Here is a 17,609-nt window from a genome sequence, read left to right as displayed (position 1 = left end):
CAATATGTGACACCTGTTTAATAATTTGAAAACATTTGAATGCTATTACGCTGAAACTCAAATACCTTCTGGCTAGTTAAAAGAATGATGATGTAACATATGAAAACAATACTTTCTTTAGTTATTTTCTCAGTGACTAATAAACAAAAGAAAGAAATACCCTGACTTGTGTTTCGGATGAGTTCTGGAACAAATGCAGATCTGACAGTGTTGTGTGATTTATGAGAAACCTGAATCCCAGCTTCACAGATCAGCTGGCTGGTATTTGGCCTCAGGCATGGTCAATCTGCACATCCTAACTCATTCAGTCACACTCTTTAATAAAGCAAACTACCCCCAACCCGTCGTGGCCTACAATCAGGACACAAAGAGGTGGAGGTGGTTAGGGTGGACCACGACAGACCAGGGTGGGGAACTTTACCCTGCAGTGTCAATCAAAAGGAACTCTACACTGGGGGCTTTGTTCACACTCATGAAGGCAAGCGAGTGCACGCACACACACACACACACACATACACACACACACAAATACACTCGTACAAGCACTCACAAAGAGCAATGTGTATGATAAACACACTCTCACGCGTCTACTGACTTTTGTCTACTGACCTGCAGCCTCAAATCACCATGCCAGGGTCTGCCCAGGTCATTACAACAACTTTGCATGTGTGTGTGTGTGTGTGTATGTGTGTGTGTGTGTGCGTGTTTAATACTAGGCCTCAGGTGGTACAAAGGTCACTGGTCGAAGTCATGCATGTGCGTGCTTGCTTTAGCGTATCTGTTTGTGTGTGTGTGTGTGTAATAGCAGGTCTCCAGTAGAACAAGAAGAGGTCCCAGCAGTCCCAAACAAGAGCTACTAATGTCCCCTCAGTAATGATGGGAACGCTGCCCTCTCCATTTAACCTGCAGTTAAAAGCCTTATTACAGATCTGAGAGGTCAGACTGAGTTTCAGATCTGAAGGTGAGCTCTTCTTTTTCATCCACACAATTGACTTTGAGATCATTTTAGAATGATATCTACTACACTTTGAACACATCTATCATTGCAGCTTGAAAAAAAAAACCCAACATTGTTACACAATGTTACGTCATTCATGCGTACACTTACCTCCGGCACAAGTTGCTGAGCATTGGGAGCGTATGATGGCCCATGTATAATTGTGTTTGATGTGGTTCCTTTTCTCGTCGGCTTTCTTCAGAGTGTATTCCCAACGTACACCTGGGTTCCAGCCCTGCAACAATATCTACAGGAAAGAGAAACGTGGTAAGAGCGATGAGACACAGGATAACACAAATATATAGACGCAAGGAATCATGGGAAGTAAAGAAAGTAAGTCGCAGGAATGAAAGACAGATTGTTGCACCAATACATACATAAATTGACATGTTAAATGTATACATCAGTCAAAGCAGGTCCCTTACCTCTATGACTAGCGTCTCATTAGTGGGGCCAGTTGATATGAGGCTCTCTGGTCTGTTGTAGGGTCTCTTGTACTCAAAAATAGCTCCAGCGATGGGGTGTCGGCCTGGCCAGTCCACCGTCCAGTGCCCGTTCAGGTAGTAGCGTCTCTGGGTGTCCCTGATGGCCAGGTAGGAGCTGGACGTATTCAGTTCCATAACACGGATACTCCGAGCTCCCGCTGGGATGGTCACCACCCCATAGTACTCTGAGAAAGAGTGCAAAATATGAAACAACACATATTGTAGCTGTATATAAAATGATAAAGACAAGGCAAGAAAAATGCAGTTGGGATAAAGAAACAAATCAGTAGCTTTTAAAATGAACAATTTAACTACTATAACTTACGGTTAGTGTAATGCTGTTTGGTGTACTGTCCTTTGTAGATCTTGCAGGTGGAGTTGTCTCCTTTACACACCCCGCAAACATCAGGCACAGCCGTGGAGCCCAAAACACGGTCACAGCCCACTCTCTGTGGGAGAAAAACATTATTGCTTGTACACATAAAATGCAATATACTTTAGAATAAATTGCATCAGTTCAAAACTACCGTCATTTATCCCTTTTTCATGACATTTAAAGTAGTAGTGAAACAGCACAGCAATGTTCTCCTACTGCTACAGTATATCCACTCTCAGACTTTATAGCTCAACTTCAAAGACTTCACGTATGATATCATCTTCAAAAGAAAATCTAACACTAACTCCAAACACTTTGAAATCAGTCAAACCGTGTTACTGTCTCACTGCTTGACATTTAGAAGTGTTACCTCACACAGTCCGTCAATGCAGACATTAGTGCTGTCCTGTGAGCAGAGTGTCCCATCCTTAACTTTGCCGGCCAGGGCAAAGAAGAAATCGTAGCCTTCAGCAAAGCAGTACAGCTTACACACATCTTGATCTGGGAGGAAAAGGTAATAACCACAGGGGCCACAAGCAAATAGTTTACTACCATGATATGGCTCCTTGGTAAAAGCCTCCCCTAAAATTGCTCTTTAAATCTCTTTTTTTTCTTAAGTAATTTTGAAAATGAATGGGCTAGGGACAGTCGTCTCACCGTCCACTCTGGTGTACGGCCTCCAGCTGTAGTACCATCCTCTGAACTGTTTGCTGTTGAACTCGGCACACTGCTGCGCCCTGTAGTCAGTGGTGTTGTGGGGGCAGTCCTCGGTGTTGCAAAGTTTGTACGACCTGGAGGAACCCTCGCAGAACTCCCCTCCGTATGCAGGTCTGCAGAGAAGGATTGAGAAATCTGTCTCCATTTGTTGCATAATACTCAGATACTCAGTATTTCACTAGAATCATTTTCTTGGCAATGTCCTGATTTCTTTTCATGTGCAGGTGAGTGATGATATGTAACACTTAGAAGAAAATATCAGATTGCAATGTGTTAACATGAAATTCCGAGGAAGAAAAAAACATTTAATTTGAGTGAGCAAAAAGTGTGTTAAATTACAAACAACAATTCTGTGTACTGGCATGACTAATAGGTGATGCTCAGCTGTATATGTGGCTGTGTGTGAGTGTGCCTTTGTGAAGGCTCTTCCAATCACAGGTGTACATCCCCAGGCTATATTCCTTAAAATCCCTTCCACGGGACAATTACACCTTCTATAAGCCCTCTAATCACATTGTCACTTATCTCTCTCCCGCTCTCAGATTCCCTCCTTTTATATCTCTGCATTTCATCTTTCGCTTTTTTAATCCCTTCTCTGTCATCTCTCCTACCCCCCCCCTCCCCCTTTCTCTCTCTCCCTTTGCTTGTCTTTGTCTACCTTACCCTCCGCCACCATCTCCCTCTCTTTCTCCTCATCACTCTCTGTCTAATTTAGCCCGCCACTTGTCAGGATCTTGGCATGACATGATAAAGGGGAGGCCCCGGCATTCGGGATAGGGCCCCTTCACTGACTGGCGGAGCAAATAATCCTGAGTGACTGATGAGTATAGGGACTAAGTGAGCAGATAAGTGATGAAGCGACAGACCCATGTGAGCGATCCTCACTATTTTAATCACGTGTCTTAATATACTCTTGGCCTTGAGTCAAGCAATCACAAACAGCACAGACCATCTCCGTAGCAAAACATAAGTCACTTGAGAAACCTTCAGTGTGTCCCTGAAAATTAGGACAGCAGCAACAGTCAGCTTTGGCTGTGGGTTTTACCCTTGTTTTGAGCTTTGTGACGGCATCATTTCAATATAATTTAATAGTTTGAAAGGTTTACTTCATATATGTTTGGTGAAATGTACAAATCAACTCCGTGTTGACAGATTTATTAAAGAAATTATTTGAAATTTTGGAAAATACTCTTTCACTTTCTTGCGTCCGAGAGTTAGATAAGAAGATTGATTGTTAGAGCCAGGAGGTGGGTAGCTTAGCTTTCCATAAAGACTGAAAGCAGGGGGGAAACACCTAGCTTGGCTCTCCCCAAAGCTCAAAAATCAACAGTTTGTGATCAGGAAAAATGCCACAGCATTTGTTCTGTCAAAAGTCTTGAAATTTGGTACGGAGATACTGGGCAAAGTATCTAACAGTACAGGTTTAAAGTTTTTAGATCACATGAGAAATCACACTTTTATTAATAGTCAAAGTCACGATTGTTGAAAAAATTAGGAAAAACGCGAACATTGTGTATATTAAGTATTTTCCATGTTAATTTTACACTGCATATTTGTGCATATCTTTGATATTCAACTTCTTAAGAGTTCATAGGCACCAAATACTTGATTGTGCTCCTTGTAGTTTCTGAGACACAGACATTTTCTTATCATACCATATCTACTACTTTTTTTCCTAAGATATAATGGAGTCTAAACAGTCATGCCATGTGCCCAAATACTAGATATAGTATGATAAGAAAAACAAAATTTTCAGCCAAATGGTTTGACCGATTTTGAAAATTTCTTCACATTTGTGCTTAGGCCAGAGAATACTTCCAAAATTCCATTGCGGGCACAAATGGGCTAAGCTGAGATGACAGTGGTACTTGATCTTCTTATCTTAAATCTTGACAAGAAAGCAAACCATTTCCCAAATATGTCAAACTATTCCTCTAAAACTGATTGCCACAGTATTTAAATTGTTGCTAACATGCACTACTCTACTTTTTTTGTTACTTTTGTGTCTATCTCTACCTTGGGTTGTTGCACTGCCTCTCTCGATAGGTGACTCCGCTCTCACAGCTTCGTGAGCAGGCAGACCAGGACGACCACTCTGACCACTGGCCGTGCTGAGGCCTAGGACCCTCGTCGCCCTGTTTCACACACTGGCCCCTCCGACACCACTGGAGAATGAGAGAGAGAGAGGAGTTATGAGTGGAGGGGAGGAGAGGGAGGCAGAGTAAAGCATCATAAAAGTGTCAAAAACATAGAGACTCTCCAGCGGACCCTGCCCTTTATCTTCTTTATGATGACTGTCTGTCAAACCATAGAAGAGGACGGTAAGAGATATAGCTTTCAGGTTTAACTGCCGTCAGAAAGGTCGTGGTCCGGTCCTGGTTACATACTCACAATCTATCAGTGAAACTCCAGTTGTGCTGCATTTTGGACAGCCTCTACCTTGAGCTGTCATCAGCTAGAATTAACAGAGCTAAGCCAAACACACATCTGAAATGTGGAAAAACTGTCTCAGACCTGACAAGGATATTCTCCTACAGTGATAGTCTGTCATGTTTGCATTTTCACATTGCCCTACCCTGTATTTAACATTTGCTTTGTTTCCCTAATTCCTTTTTTTTCTTTAATAAAGCAGTAAAAGTAAAAAACAACAACCATAAAAACGTGAAACAGTTTGAAATACTTTGGCCAACAATGCACAAATCAATAATGTTTCTTCACCGCTGAGAAACATTTTTAGTTCTAAAACAAAAGAATAAATGTCTGCCAAGGCACTGAGCTAATTTAACTTCTGTCCAGGGCAAATCAATTTATGGGTGGGGTATCAACCTTTTTGTGACTTGTTTATTTGTATTCATATCTGGCGTCCTACTAAATTTTAAAAGAAGTAAACCAGAAACAGCAGATTTTGACTCTGCATTTCCAAATGTTAACCATGTTCTCCCACTTTGGCGAGGCAGATTCCCCTCACAGTCGGTCCTGGGGAGTGTGCAGACAGCCATGTGCACAGCTGCTTCTTTTTACCCTACAGAGAGGAGCTCCAGTGGGGTTTAAAATTACCTCCTCAGATACCACCACCCGTCTGCACAGGAGCCATTCTGACCGAGTGGCTTTCCACCCGTAAACACTGCAAAATGTGTTCCATGATGAGGCAACCAGGCAATGCAGGAGAGGAATATCTAACTATAAAGCCAAGAATCTCTGTCTGTGGGTACGTCCTTCGCATGTCTGGAGAACCGCTCATCCGATCGACTTCACACTTGGTGGGTGTATTGCTGGGGACCGAAGGGAGTGCTTTGTCGAATTTGGTGCGATTTGGACACGTAGTTCAATATTAATAAACGTTGAATAAACAAGCACACAGCGCTCTGTGTGCAGCAGTGGGGGGGCGGGGCTACCAGGACGGAGAGCGGATGACCAACTGGATGCAGAATCGAACCAGAGTGTATTTCACCCTAGTGGCCGTGAGTAGGCCGCGGATGTGTTTTTTTCACTGTGAGTAAGACTGTTTTCCCCCGGTGTCAGACTAATAACGTTACCGCCAGCAAAATACCTCTGCTAATTAAATCCATGCTCTACTTTACAACCGCAGTGGTTATGTCAAATCACGCCACTAATACGGCTATTTGGAAATTACCTCTGCTAAGTGTATTTCATCGATGTTTTCGACCGTGAGTAACCGCGATCTTCTCAAAATGCAAAACACTCCCAGGTCGCGGTTACTCCCGCGAACCAGTGTATTTCTGACCGCGAATACCCGCGACTTGGGTGTGTGATGCAACTACGTCATGGTAGGTGTATTGCTGAGGACCCAATGAAGCACAGTGTCGAGTGTGAAGTTGGTTGTATGAGCGGTTCTCAAGAGAGCTGCAAGCAGCGACACCATAGGCCGAGCATTCAGCCCGTTCAGTTTATGTTTTGAACATTGAACTAGTTAAACTAAATGGCAAATTACGTGAATCCAGTTTGTCTGTAGAGTGTACTGCATGAGATGATGGAGGTGCTACAGGAAGCTCATGCCTCATACTCCTGAATCAAGTTATAAACTGTATGTCATCCAATCACGTTTTCCAAAAAATGAGCAGTACTTCACTCAAAATCCCTAAATGCAACGTGAGAATCTAGACTCACTTAAAGCAACATTATGTCACACGGCTGTTCCCGGCTGGCACGGGATTCAACTGGATCTGTACATGTCAAAATCAGGATGACATCAGTCACCATATACTCAACTGCTTGCCTCGGAGTGATCTCAAGAACCTTTGCATGCACACACACACACACTGTGCACACACACATGCATTATTATTATTGATAGGGTGGCATATATTCAGCTGTTCTCGCTTTGTGTGTGTTCATGCCTGCCACGAGACACACTCTAGCACACACACAGTCTCACACGCCCCTCCAACTAATCTCGTGGTCCCTGACTTAAGAACTAGAACAGCTGATTTCCCCTCAGTTTTCCCCCTGCGGCCGAGTGCCACGGATTCCTAAGTGAGCCTGTCATTGTTTGTGTTCAGTTAATTGTCCCGTGGAGGGAGAGGGCGGGATTAAACCATCAAGTTCGATATATTGAGAAGCAAATGTGGATGAGGGGCTGTCAGGGGAGAGAGGGTAAGAGAGAGAGCGAGCCTTGGGGGAGAATCATCTTGAAAGAAGTAAGGGAAGAAACAAAGAATAAATAAAGAGCACAGATTGCTTTTTGGCCCGAGCCCCAATGGCATATTTTCGCCACGTCAGCAACAAACCAATTGCAGCTGCTCCCCGAGGTAAAATAATGGAGGGGAGAGTGTGGTACCTCTATCAAAGAGAGGGATTTACAGACGCTGCACTCAAATGAACCCAGATCTAAAAACACAACAAAGTCAATCCGACCTCTTTGCTTACAAGTTGATTTATTAGTCTGCACATGGGACAAAGGAATTGGTGTGTAAAAAGACGTCGTTAAAAGAAGTGCAGTGTCACTCTGCTCAAGGCCTTTTGTCTTGAGATGGCCAAACTAAGTATCTGCACTACATAACACTAAAACACTCAATAAATGTTGCTTTTATAACAGTATCCCCATCAATTTCGCCTGTTCACCTTATAAATTAATATCACTCTTTGTTTAATGCGATTTACACTCTCTGAGGTCAGCGGTATCCCTTGGAGGAGGAAACTATGTGAGACTCTTTACAAGCTCTTGTACTAAATGTCACACAGCTGATAATACTAAGCAGCACAGTGAATAAAAAAAAAACCACAGGGTCAACTGATGCCTTAAAGGGAAAATCAACTCCGAAATTGAATTCACTTATTTCATTGGTGTTACTGTGCAGGGCTGTCACTTTCAATGTTCCTTGTTTGAATTGTGCTTTTGGGCATATTTTCACCAAAACTGCAAATTAATGTGTGTGAGAAACTCTTGTTTGGTGCCTTTCATTTGTGGTTTTATTTGGTGAGATGTTGCCATGGAGCAATGCGCTGGCAATAGTCGAGTAAACAGAAAAAAAAAAAAATCACATGCTGTCCTCATTTGACAAAAACAGGCGTATTAACAGCAAAATCATGTTGGCTCCTTTGACTAAAATGGAACAGAGTTTATCTTAGTGATGGTATTATAAAAGGGTAACTCTAACCCCTGAATGGATGGTGCATTAAAAAAAAAACATGATTAAAAACATCCTGAAGAAGGAGGTGTCTATCTGCTGGGAATGTCTTTGGTATGACCACTTGAATTGCCTCAAAGGCGATGGATAAAAAAAGTCCAATAGTATTGAAGTTGTTCCCATGCCAGTCATGTGATGCCACTCTTGAAGTGACAAAGATTGTGAACATATCACCCAACACCCTCTCTACCTCACACACACACACACACAAATACATGTGTTAAGTCACCATATCAGGGCCGCAGGCGGAGCCTTCAGCAGCTGGCATGAACTTGGTCTCACACTTCCTCCCAACACGATGGCACCACAGAGCCTTGCAGATATCCTGGGACAACATGGGAGAGAGAGGCGAAGAGTAAACGACACGGCACCGCAGCTAACATGTTCTCGTGCTCAGTATCCCTCTCACAACAGCTGTAAACAAAGCCGGCGATGGGAAGGGAGAATAAATTATGATAACATTGTTATATTGCCACTAGAGAGCTATTAAAACATGTTGATGGAAACTTGCTGAAATAGAGACGGTCTGAATAATGATCATCTGGCGAGCGATCAGTGTGCAGCAACCTTGTATCTCCAAAATATTTATTATGCTTCAGTAGCTAGGATAACATGTTATCATCACACAGACAATGAATCAGTGATAATAAAAAAAAATCCATTGTTTCCGCAGCAGAATGACAAAATGATTAAATGAAAAAAAAAAGGCAATCAGAAATTTCATACATTTTCTGTGCCAAACATCTTATGTTCAGAAAAAGTGAAACCTGCACAGGATATAAACAGAGATAATGCTATACAATTATGTGCATTAAAAGGGCACAAATTGACTTAAACTTACATGATGTCATCATGGCTGTGTTTCTCAGCAGCGGGCTGAAAGATTCAGATGGGAGTACTGGGTGGTTTCCCTGCTCACGTTGCCTGAGAAACATGGCCTGCTACTTTTTAACATGTCCACTCTATTACTATCTGAATGACTATATCAGATTTTGACAACTCAGTGCAGATGTTGACAGGCACCTCGGCCTCGGTTTGTTGCTGCCAAAAGCCACCATGGAATTCATCCCAAGGCTTATTTGTCCAGCTGTTTTGCTTACTCAGGCCTTTTGTAGCAGTAAAAAATGGCACGAAGTGAGTGATGGAAGGGAAAGACAGAGAGAGAGAGATGATGGACAGAGTGAGACAGAAACTGAGTTAAAGAGAGAAAAAGGGAAAAACAGCCATACAAATTATTTTGCTTTCTGCTAGCCAGCTCTATAACCACACGCACCACGGAGAGTATCATTTGGCTCCTCCAGCGGTACCTTATCTTGACATCGCCTGTCAAAAAGTTTCATGAAATATGAATTCATTACACAATGAACTGCACCGCTGAGGCCGATTCCTCGTAGTGTTTTTTTACGAGTAACAAGTGTCTGGAAAGACAGTGAGCGTGAGTGCTGCTCGGGGATTTTTGGATCCCGTGCACCTTGCTGCTACCAGGTGCACGGACACAGACCGTGCAGGACCACAAACAAAACCACGAGGGAGCAATTTTCAAATATCTTATAGCTGAAATAATGCATGGATGTTTCAATGTTTAGACGATGCGGGCTAAGTAGGATACCATGTGCTGATATTGTGGGTTCCAATCCAGCTAATAATATCTCAACCCCAACTCCGTTTTTTCCACCATGCTCTTCAATAAAACAGAAAACCTCAAAAGTAATCTTGAAGAGAAGGAAGAAGAAAAAAAAAGACATTTCTTGTCTTTGTCTTCTTGCCAGTCCTGTCCCATATTCCAATCCATTCAGGGTTAGTAGTTTTCCCACTGCAGTCTCTAGCGCATATTCAGCAGTTACAAGGTCATGTGGCATCATCCAGAAAAAGTTGTGTCCCCGTCTGGTGCTACAGGAACAACGCTGGTTGAACCATTGCCAAAATAAATAAATAAACTGGATAAAAACATGGAGTACACAATAAATCCCTAGGTGGCAGGCAGGTAAACTTGATCGCAATCAATGGCAACATAAACGACCATAAGGGCGGCACACAGAAAAATTGAATACCTGAATTTCTTTTGTGAAATGTTGTGTTTTGAATGTCAGGGCCACCGTACAAAATTGCACTTAAAGTCTTCTACTAAGTGGCCAACTGCTATACTCTTACAGTTTAAAGGACCAATATGTAACATATTTACTGTAATAAATCATAAAATGACCATGACATGTCATCAGAGATTAAGGAAACATGCTGGATTGAAATACTGGCTTCTCTGACAACAATGCTACAGCCAGCATGTTCTCCTTTTTAAATTTCCATTCCTGTCTGGAACGTCTGTTTTTGTTTTGGTGATCTTGTCCGCTGACCATTTCAACACCCCGTTATGAAGCAAATTGTCATACAAACACAGCCTTCTGCAGCCATGGAAGCAAGAAAACAAACTGGATCGACAGAGATAACATTACTGTTAGATTCTACCCGACCCAAAAAGGCCTCGGCACATCTCTCCGTGGTCCGTGTGCAGCTGGCTTATCAAAGCAGCGAGTATTTGAGACACACAGCCGGTGAAGTGATTCCGACTACTGCTGCTTGCCAGAGACTAACGCGGCCGTGTCTAGAAGGTAACCCTCAAATTGCGAAAACGTGCGCTAACTGCTATCAGTCACGCCGCAGGAGCGGACGGACCACGGCTCCAATGTTTTGAATTTGGACTGCTGTTACTGCTGAGGTGGCAAATTTATTTTGGGTTAATGAGTTTGCTGACAGAGTCCATGTACACACAACAGTGTGCAGGGCCGGACTAACCTAATCTTTACAGTGCCATTAAACACTGAAGTAATCTAAACCTTAACTGGACTCAGGCAGGGTATCTCAAACAGCAACATCAGCTGTAATGAGACAATGGGAGAGCAACAAGGAGAGATTCCCATTGGCAACGCTCCAGTGTATATTTAGTCATCTATCCCAGTGAGTATATCATGGGCAGAATTATAACTCTCACTGTTTATTTTGTGTTTGCGTGTGAGAGAGAGAGAGTACAGTATGCATGCACATGAGGGAATACAACCCTAATCAGTTTCTCTTTTCCTTCCTCTTTCCTTTGTTCTTCCTTTTTTTCCTCTACCTCATTACCCCCATCCCGCTCTCAATTTCTTCCTCTGGTGTTTTTTCCTCAGGAACAATTGCCACCACATTGTTTTAAACTAATTAAGCACTCAAGTTTTGAGTGGATGTGCTGGAGAAATCCCCAGGGAGAATTAAAGCACGGCATGGGATTTTTAACTCATTTTGACATTTGCATGGGACGGCATAATTGAGTCAGAATCAATTTTACCTTCTTAAAGTCGAGGGTGCAGAGTTTGGCCTTCTCCCCGAATTGCCATTTACACTGCGTGTCTGCGTCGTAGAGCTCGCCAGGCAGCTTCTCCGGGTACCGATACTCCTTGACTGCTCTGGGTTCATCTGATAGGCACACAGCCTGGGCAGAACTGGAGCAGAGGAAGGGAGAATAAAAGAGAAAGTAATGGAAAAGAAAGAAAATGAGAGATGAGACGAAAAGAGAGGACAAAGGGTAAAGGGGGGGAGAGTGAAGGTGAATAGGTCAGCAGAGGACAGGAGAAGAAAGGAAAATAGGGAATAAGACAGTAAAAGAAAGCAGAATGAATCATTAATCTTTAAACAACTGGTGATATACAACATGCATGCAGACATAAACAGAAATAAAATGTAAGGTAGCTGGTATATGAGGCTCCATGCTGTGCACACACAGACATTCCACAACAGAGAGCATCAGTCCGTGATGCTCCATTGTTTCCCACCTTGGAGAGTACCATAAAGCGTTGCCACGGTAACATAACAATTTGCCAAACTCAGACCCTGAGAGTAATGGTTTTAATGCATCAGAGGCTCAGACATAAAAAAGTCCTTGCCCATATCGCTCATATCCTAACACCAGCGGGGGGTTTCCAATGTTAACTGATATCACTGGTAACTATACCGAGATGTTTTACAGCTCATACGCTGCAGTCGGGGGAATATAATACAACAATATGGTGGAAAGAGCATGAAAAGGCAAAATATGTTGGAAAGGTTCATCGTGTGAGTGAGTGGTCATGATTGCTTTAGCAGAGTATATGTATGTCTGTGTGTGTGTGTGTGTGTGTGTGTGTGTGTGAGAGATCTTCTATCGATTTATGGGTCCTATGTGTCTACAGAGAACAATGGCTGTTCTGCAATATTCAGATATCCTACATTATTCACATTATAAGGTTTCTGAAAAAGACATTACAGTTACAGTGTACACACCTCAGCAGGCGCACAAGTAAGGCCTGTGGGCTGGGCACTCACTCACACATGAAACTACAAGCCCAATGTAGCACGGAATGGATTCCCTTTAGTGCAGCTTTTCGTATTCGCTGATGGCACTGCAAGGCAAGGTTTAGGGACGACATGTTTTCCCAAAATTTAAGCTGTAAGCACTGTACGCGCCAAGGTTATCATCAGCTAGGGATAAAAAAAAGATAAAAATAAACGGTTGTACGCCTCTACCAACCAGTCAAGTTCAGTTTACATCCATGTCTGTCCAAAATGTCATCACTTCCTCATTTTATCCTGTTAGACATTTGTGAAATTGTCATAATTAGGATATGAATTCTTGAGTTATGGCCAACAATGTGTCAGTGGGTCAGTGACCTTGACCTTTGACCACCAAAATCTAATCAGTTCATCCTTAAATCCAAGTGTATGTTTTTGCCAAATTTGAAGAAATTCCCTCCAGGCGTTCCTGAGATATCGTGTTCACAAGAATGGACCGGATGTACATACGTATGTACGTACGTACGGACAACCCGAAAACATAATGCCTCCGGCCACGACTGTCGCTGACGCGGAGTCATAAAAACTAAAATAAATGAGAAAAAGCACCCATTCTTTTCTAGGATTCCCTGCAGATATCCTGACTCATCTCTTCCAAACAAAAAATATTGTGCATTTTATATTCCCACGGTTTGTTGGAACATCAAACACAAAGACAACAAAGTGATGTTATGTGGTAAGTGGTAAAGTCTTAATGACATATGCCAATTACAAGACAAGAGGATCAGTGGGCACATGCGGATTCTCACCTGACAGACACCTACTGTATCATAATATTTGCTTACAGTAAACACGTAGCTGTAGCCAGCAGCCAGTTAACTTGGACAGGGTGAAACAGCTAGCCTGGCTCGCTCCGATGTCACAAAATCCACCTATAAGCACCTTTAAAACTCACCGATTAACACGCTGTTTCGCATTTGTTGAATCCGTACAAAAACAGAAGTGTGAAGGTACCTGGCTAGTTGGCAGGAAGTTACTGTTCTGTACTGTTCAGACCAAGAAATAGTCTGGCACACAACCCCTCTTAAAACAGCAAATTGTTGTTTTTACACCTCAGTGTTTATACAGATGGATTTCGTTCAGAAGCAAAGCGAGATATGAAGTGTTAATCTGTGAGTTTTAGATCTCACAGATTAACATTGATTTTGCTACCTTTGTACATAACCAGGCTATAGCTTTTCCTTCCGTTTCCAGCTGTGATGCTAAGCTAAACTAACCATCTTCTGGGTCCATCTACATACTTATCGTACAGACTTGGCTTGATCTTCTCTTGGCAAGAACACAAATAAGCATATTTTCCAAAATGTCACAAGAGATACAGAGATGTTTCCTCAGATGTTGACTATAAGGTAACCAAATGGGCCAAATAGTGTCATTTGTGGCATGTGTGACCCTAGAAAAAAGAAATGGGACCTCAAAAGAATCTTGTTCAGTGACTTTCTGATGCCTTTCACCAGTGCTCACACAGACAAAAACAACTTCAAGTGGCTTTGAAGGGGATTTCGCTTCCCCTGCCATGAAAGTTGTCCATCCATTTTAGGCATGACAAAGAGGTCCGATAAAGCATGTGACTATACATAAAGCGTTGGCACGGCCCTCTCTGTCATAGCTGACTGAGGAGAGGCAGATTTAGAGCGAGTGTGATGTAAACTCTGTTGGCCGACACAACGCTCCCCCCTCCGTAAGCAGATGAAGGTAGAGACATTTAGGAGTCTCGGTTAACTCGACGAGACACATTTAGCCAAAAACATTTAAATATCATAACATTCTGTTGATTGCAATTAGGAAAACGTACAGCATTTCAGCATTTTTATCATTCGGTGATTATGCAGGAAGACGACCCCTGGTTGTTGCAGTGGTGCAGAGATCCCCTCCACGTGGCCTCAGGGGGTGACGGGAGTTTAATATAAGGCTGACAGGCCTAACAAGGGTGAGGTCACCCTGGCTCTAATAACTCAGCGAGGAAATACACTGTCTGTCTCCACCACTCTGAGAGGGGAGACCTGACAGTTCAGTTAACACACTGGTAAATTTAGTGGCGAGCACTGGCTCTGAGCTATCTCGTTTCAAGCGCGCACACACACATGCACAGACGCATAGAAACACAGCCAGACACATGGACGCTATGTCTGTGATGCTTGTTTTTCCTCACTTGGATGGGCAGGCTTGCATGCATGAAAATGCAGTTATTAACACACACATGACTTTCTGCCTCGCACGCTTTCACTCACACACACGTTGACACATAGTACGCAGTCTGTAAAACAACACTTAACTGGAGAATAGCAGCACCACATATCACATAGTTACTATGTCAGCTATATATTCCAGCGTCTCACACACGTACGGTATATATACAGTAGGCCTGTTTGTGCTCGCAAAATAAAGCCCATAATAGTTATAACATAAGTGCAGTTTTTCACTTGGCACTCTTCAGATCAGAGCAGCATTTGTAACTGATATATCTGCCGCTGTCGTCTATCAGTAACACATGTTGAGTAATACAAACACAATGCATGTTAGAAGTGGCTATCGCCAGGGGAACTCTTGCTTTAATAAGTCGGTTTTTATAAACTGATACAGTGCTTTATGTCTTTGTTGCATGAGCACTCAACAAAGGCTGGCATGAGGATTTACTCATTACTCATCAGTGTGCCATATGGATGTGATGGAGCTCTTCTGTTTTTGAGAACTTAATGAGACTCTTCAAGCAGTTCTACCCATAAATATCATTATTAACAATAAGTGCTTCTTAAATCAAATCCTTTTTAGCATTGTTTTAGCGCCACAACAAAAGCACAGCAGTAATAGAAAATGTGGCTGCTTACTTGAGGAAGCGGCTGAGGTACTGGCGGCTGCAGTCCGACCAGGAGAAGATACCGTTGTGACCGGCTAATGTGGGAGACATGATGTTTCCTTCGGACTTCTTACAAACGTTCCCTTCGCCATCGTGGACCATTCCAAAACTGAGGAGTAAACAAAAGGTGTAACGTATTTTCTTTGTGTATAAGGTTATGGTGGTGGTGCTCCAGAGTAATGGTTTCATGTTATTTAATCCAATAGTAGAAGACAGGTGGCCGTACCATGTAAATGTGGTTGTAGCAAGGGTGAGCAACAGCAGGAAGAAATTCTTAGTCGACTAATAACACTCATACGATTTTGTCGACTAATAGATTAGTTGATTTGATCGACAGATCTGTAAAACTGAGTTTCTCCACAAAGAATCACACAAAAGCACCACTTTAAATCTTGTGTTTGCCAGAAATGTGCTCATATGTTTCTTGGAAATGAGTTATTCAGCATGAAAAAAACATAAAAAACTACTAATCGACTAAAGAAATCTTAGTTGACTAAGAACAAACGACCGATTACTCGACTAACAGACAAAGAGGGGGCAGCCCAAGCCAACACAAACCACAACATTGTATTACATATGGGAATTTTTGCACAAAAAATGCTTGAAAACATATTTTGTGGTCCATGCTTAAATCAAATACTGATACATGTCAAATGTGCATTGGAAAACAGCATTTTTTATCACTATTTTACAGAGCATTTTATGCCTTTAATGGATAGCTGACGGCACACAAAAGGCAGTAAACAACGGGAGAGATTGGAAATGACATGCAACAAAGGCCCCTGGCCTGACGTGAACATTGTGGTTCATGGTTGGCGCCTTAACTTGGCCACCAGACATATAATTGTCAGCACTTTCTTTTTTTTTTGTCAACATGCACTCATAAGAGGGATGGAAATCCTTACTTGTGTCCGGATTCATGGGCGATGGTGAACGCCAGACCCAGGCCTGTGTCCTCATTAATGGTACAGCTCCGGTACTTGCTGCACATCCCACTAATTGGAGCAAAACCTTCAAAAAAACAGTGATGCAATTTCACAAATTTTACATCACACTTCAATTATTTCATCAGCGGCAACTCACTCAGTTCCAACATAAACTGGAATTGATTGATTACAATGTCCACTGTCAAGCTGTGTTTACTTTAACTTTAACAAAAAATTGTTTGTGACTCCAAAAAAGATTCTCTCAGATGGGAAGCACAAAAAACTGAACACCCCAGTCTGAGCTAGTTGTGGACCGCATGTAGAAGAAACATCAAACAACGGAATATAACTGGGTTAAAACCCCTCCATATGTTAAACTATGGGACTCTGTGGAATCATTCCTCGATCCCCTGCTACCTTTCACTTCACTTTAAAACATTCTTTATCTGTCTTCACTTCTTTCTCACATCTCTCATTCTCTATTAAACTCCCTTTTACTATTCAGCTCCCTTTATGCCTCTCTCTGTCCATTCTTCTTCTCTCTCTCTCCTCCACACACACACATGCACACACACACACACGGCCCCCCTGGCTCTGAATCAAAAAGGATAATACCCATGGGGGCCTCCCTTAATGTTTTTGTCTCGGTGTCTCCGCGGGAGAATTTAGTCTTGTGTGTTGTTATTTTACGGCTCCGAGTCATTCGCCATAGAGCACAAAACCCCTAAAGTAATGTTCTCATGTACATTGCTAATGTGAATAATGACATTAAACACAAGCCGGCAGATTGACTGTGTGAACTGCCATTTAGTGCCTTTTTTTGTGTCAGGAAAGAGGCACATCGTTGATATTATATACTGGTTTTGAAATATGGAGGAAAACATTGAGGAGTAGGGCTGTAACAGTAATGCAAATAAACTGTGTTATATACTAGCTGGTAGCACTAATGGTCATTTGGCCTAAAAACCTTTGGGAATTAGTCAGAACCAACTCTTTTTTTGACTGCGCACACACACAGAGGGACACACAGACCTTTGAACTGGGCCTTCATAGCAACGATTAGGGCTAATGCTAGCCTCAACACTTTGAAGTCAAAACTTAAGTCAGTGTTTTGAAGGGAGTGTGTGTTTTCTCGTACGTACGTGTGTGAGTGTGAGTGTGTGTCTTTGGGACACACAATGGGAAGTTTTTTCTCACAGTGCGGAAGACAACAATGTGTTCGCATGGTCATTACCACAAACAAG

At 42.5% G+C, this 17,609-nt stretch overlaps 1 protein-coding gene across 1 annotated transcript in view; it reads right to left on the bottom strand.

Moving 5' to 3' along the window:
* Positions 1–17,609, bottom strand: part of LOC119497668 (A disintegrin and metalloproteinase with thrombospondin motifs 16) — a 59,605-nt gene that overhangs the window by 20,148 nt on the left and 21,848 nt on the right. Inside the window, exons 8-17 of the mRNA XM_037785928.1 lie at positions 16,345–16,450; positions 15,411–15,548; positions 11,543–11,696; positions 8,453–8,548; positions 4,592–4,740; positions 2,516–2,688; positions 2,229–2,359; positions 1,808–1,931; positions 1,423–1,667; positions 1,109–1,244 (exon numbers count right to left, since the gene is read on the bottom strand). Of these exons, the coding sequence (XP_037641856.1) occupies positions 1,109–1,244; positions 1,423–1,667; positions 1,808–1,931; positions 2,229–2,359; positions 2,516–2,688; positions 4,592–4,740; positions 8,453–8,548; positions 11,543–11,696; positions 15,411–15,548; positions 16,345–16,450 (1,452 nt within the window). The remainder of the gene's footprint in view (positions 1–1,108; positions 1,245–1,422; positions 1,668–1,807; positions 1,932–2,228; positions 2,360–2,515; positions 2,689–4,591; positions 4,741–8,452; positions 8,549–11,542; positions 11,697–15,410; positions 15,549–16,344; positions 16,451–17,609) is intronic.

This window comes from Sebastes umbrosus, chromosome 11, assembly GCF_015220745.1.
Source record: "Sebastes umbrosus isolate fSebUmb1 chromosome 11, fSebUmb1.pri, whole genome shotgun sequence".
Lineage (NCBI taxonomy): Eukaryota > Metazoa > Chordata > Actinopteri > Perciformes > Sebastidae > Sebastes > Sebastes umbrosus.
Note: the sequence above shows the minus strand (reverse complement) of the source record. Positions and strands in the feature narration are given on the sequence as shown.